This window comes from Atta colombica, unplaced genomic scaffold (assembly GCF_001594045.1).
Source record: "Atta colombica isolate Treedump-2 unplaced genomic scaffold, Acol1.0 scaffold126, whole genome shotgun sequence".
Classification (NCBI taxonomy): Eukaryota; Metazoa; Arthropoda; class Insecta; order Hymenoptera; family Formicidae; genus Atta; species Atta colombica.
Window position 1 is genome coordinate 3,563,593 of NW_017259213.1, and position 1,158 is coordinate 3,564,750.

At 43.4% G+C, this 1,158-nt stretch overlaps 1 protein-coding gene across 1 annotated transcript in view; it reads left to right on the forward strand.

Moving 5' to 3' along the window:
• Positions 1-718, forward strand: part of LOC108684159 (hemicentin-2) — a 146,871-nt gene extending 146,153 nt beyond the window's left edge. Inside the window, exon 8 of the mRNA XM_018188288.1 lies at positions 233-718. Within this exon, the coding sequence (XP_018043777.1) occupies positions 233-469 (237 nt within the window). The 3' untranslated portion in view covers positions 470-718. The remainder of the gene's footprint in view (positions 1-232) is intronic.
• The last annotated feature ends 440 nt before the right edge of the window (positions 719-1,158 follow it).

Below are 1,158 nucleotides of genomic sequence, written 5' to 3' on the forward strand. Positions count from 1 at the left end.
ATTCTTTTTAAACAAAATTTGAATTTTTAATATATAAATAAATTTAAAAAGTAAAAGATAGAAGATATATTTAATAATCAAAATAACTGTTTTTTTAAATATGAATATTAAATGAATAATATGTCTTCCTAATTCCTTTGTACTGAATATATTGAAACTAATTCTTCACAACCTTTAGTTTCTTCCTAAAGATAAGGAGCAATTATTCATATTTCGTTTTACTCTTTTGCAGGACGGCGGCACGGAGTCATGTTACAGGACGACCCTGCGTTTCGAGACGATTCAGTCGTCACACACAGGAGAATGGTTGCTACTGGTCCGTTCGTCAGAAGGGATCGCCGACGCTTCAGTTCTATTAAACGTGACACGTGCTTCCGGTTACAGCCATGCCCACATCCGATCGGCGAGTATTACGTACCTTCTACTTTGCCTGATTCTGCAGGCGATCTTGCGGGAATACCGTCGCTGAGGCAACCGTTCGGTGGAGATTTAGGCGGAAGAAACTTTGGCAAAATTCCTAGCTATATGGAAAGCTCATACGTCAGCTTCCCCAATGAGGAAAAGGGAAGCTTCTCTGTATATAATATCGAAATTCTTTCCCCGAAAGAATTTCCCCCGCGCGATTCTCGCGTCAACGAGACGCACAATTTGCCCGACGTGCCGCGACGCGACACTTGCGTCTCTGGCATAGCACGAATACAATGAAACACTGGATGAGAGTTCTGCTGACGCGCCTTCGGCGCGAATTATTATGGCCTTGGTGTTCCTCGGATCTTGTAGCGGATCCTCTTGTTCTACTCTAGGACGCGAATCTGGATAATGCGTTTACGAATATACTATCGCGCGAAAGTACATGGACTATTGCCATCGTTATGTGAAATCTTAGGCAAGCTTGTGTCCGCTCGAACGAGTCTCCGTGCGATTGAGACACGATTAAAATTCGATTTCTCTGGCCTTATATATGAGAATAGCGGAGGAGTGAGAGAGAGAGAGAGAGAGAGAGAGAGAGAGAGAGAGAGGGAGGAGAGGAGAGGAGAGGAAGAAAAGAAAAAGAATGAGATCGCGCGGGCGATGAGATACGTATTTATATAGAGTGAAAATTTGTAAACTATGAATCCGCGTACACGCGCGTGCACCAACAGTCGCACGATACGCCAT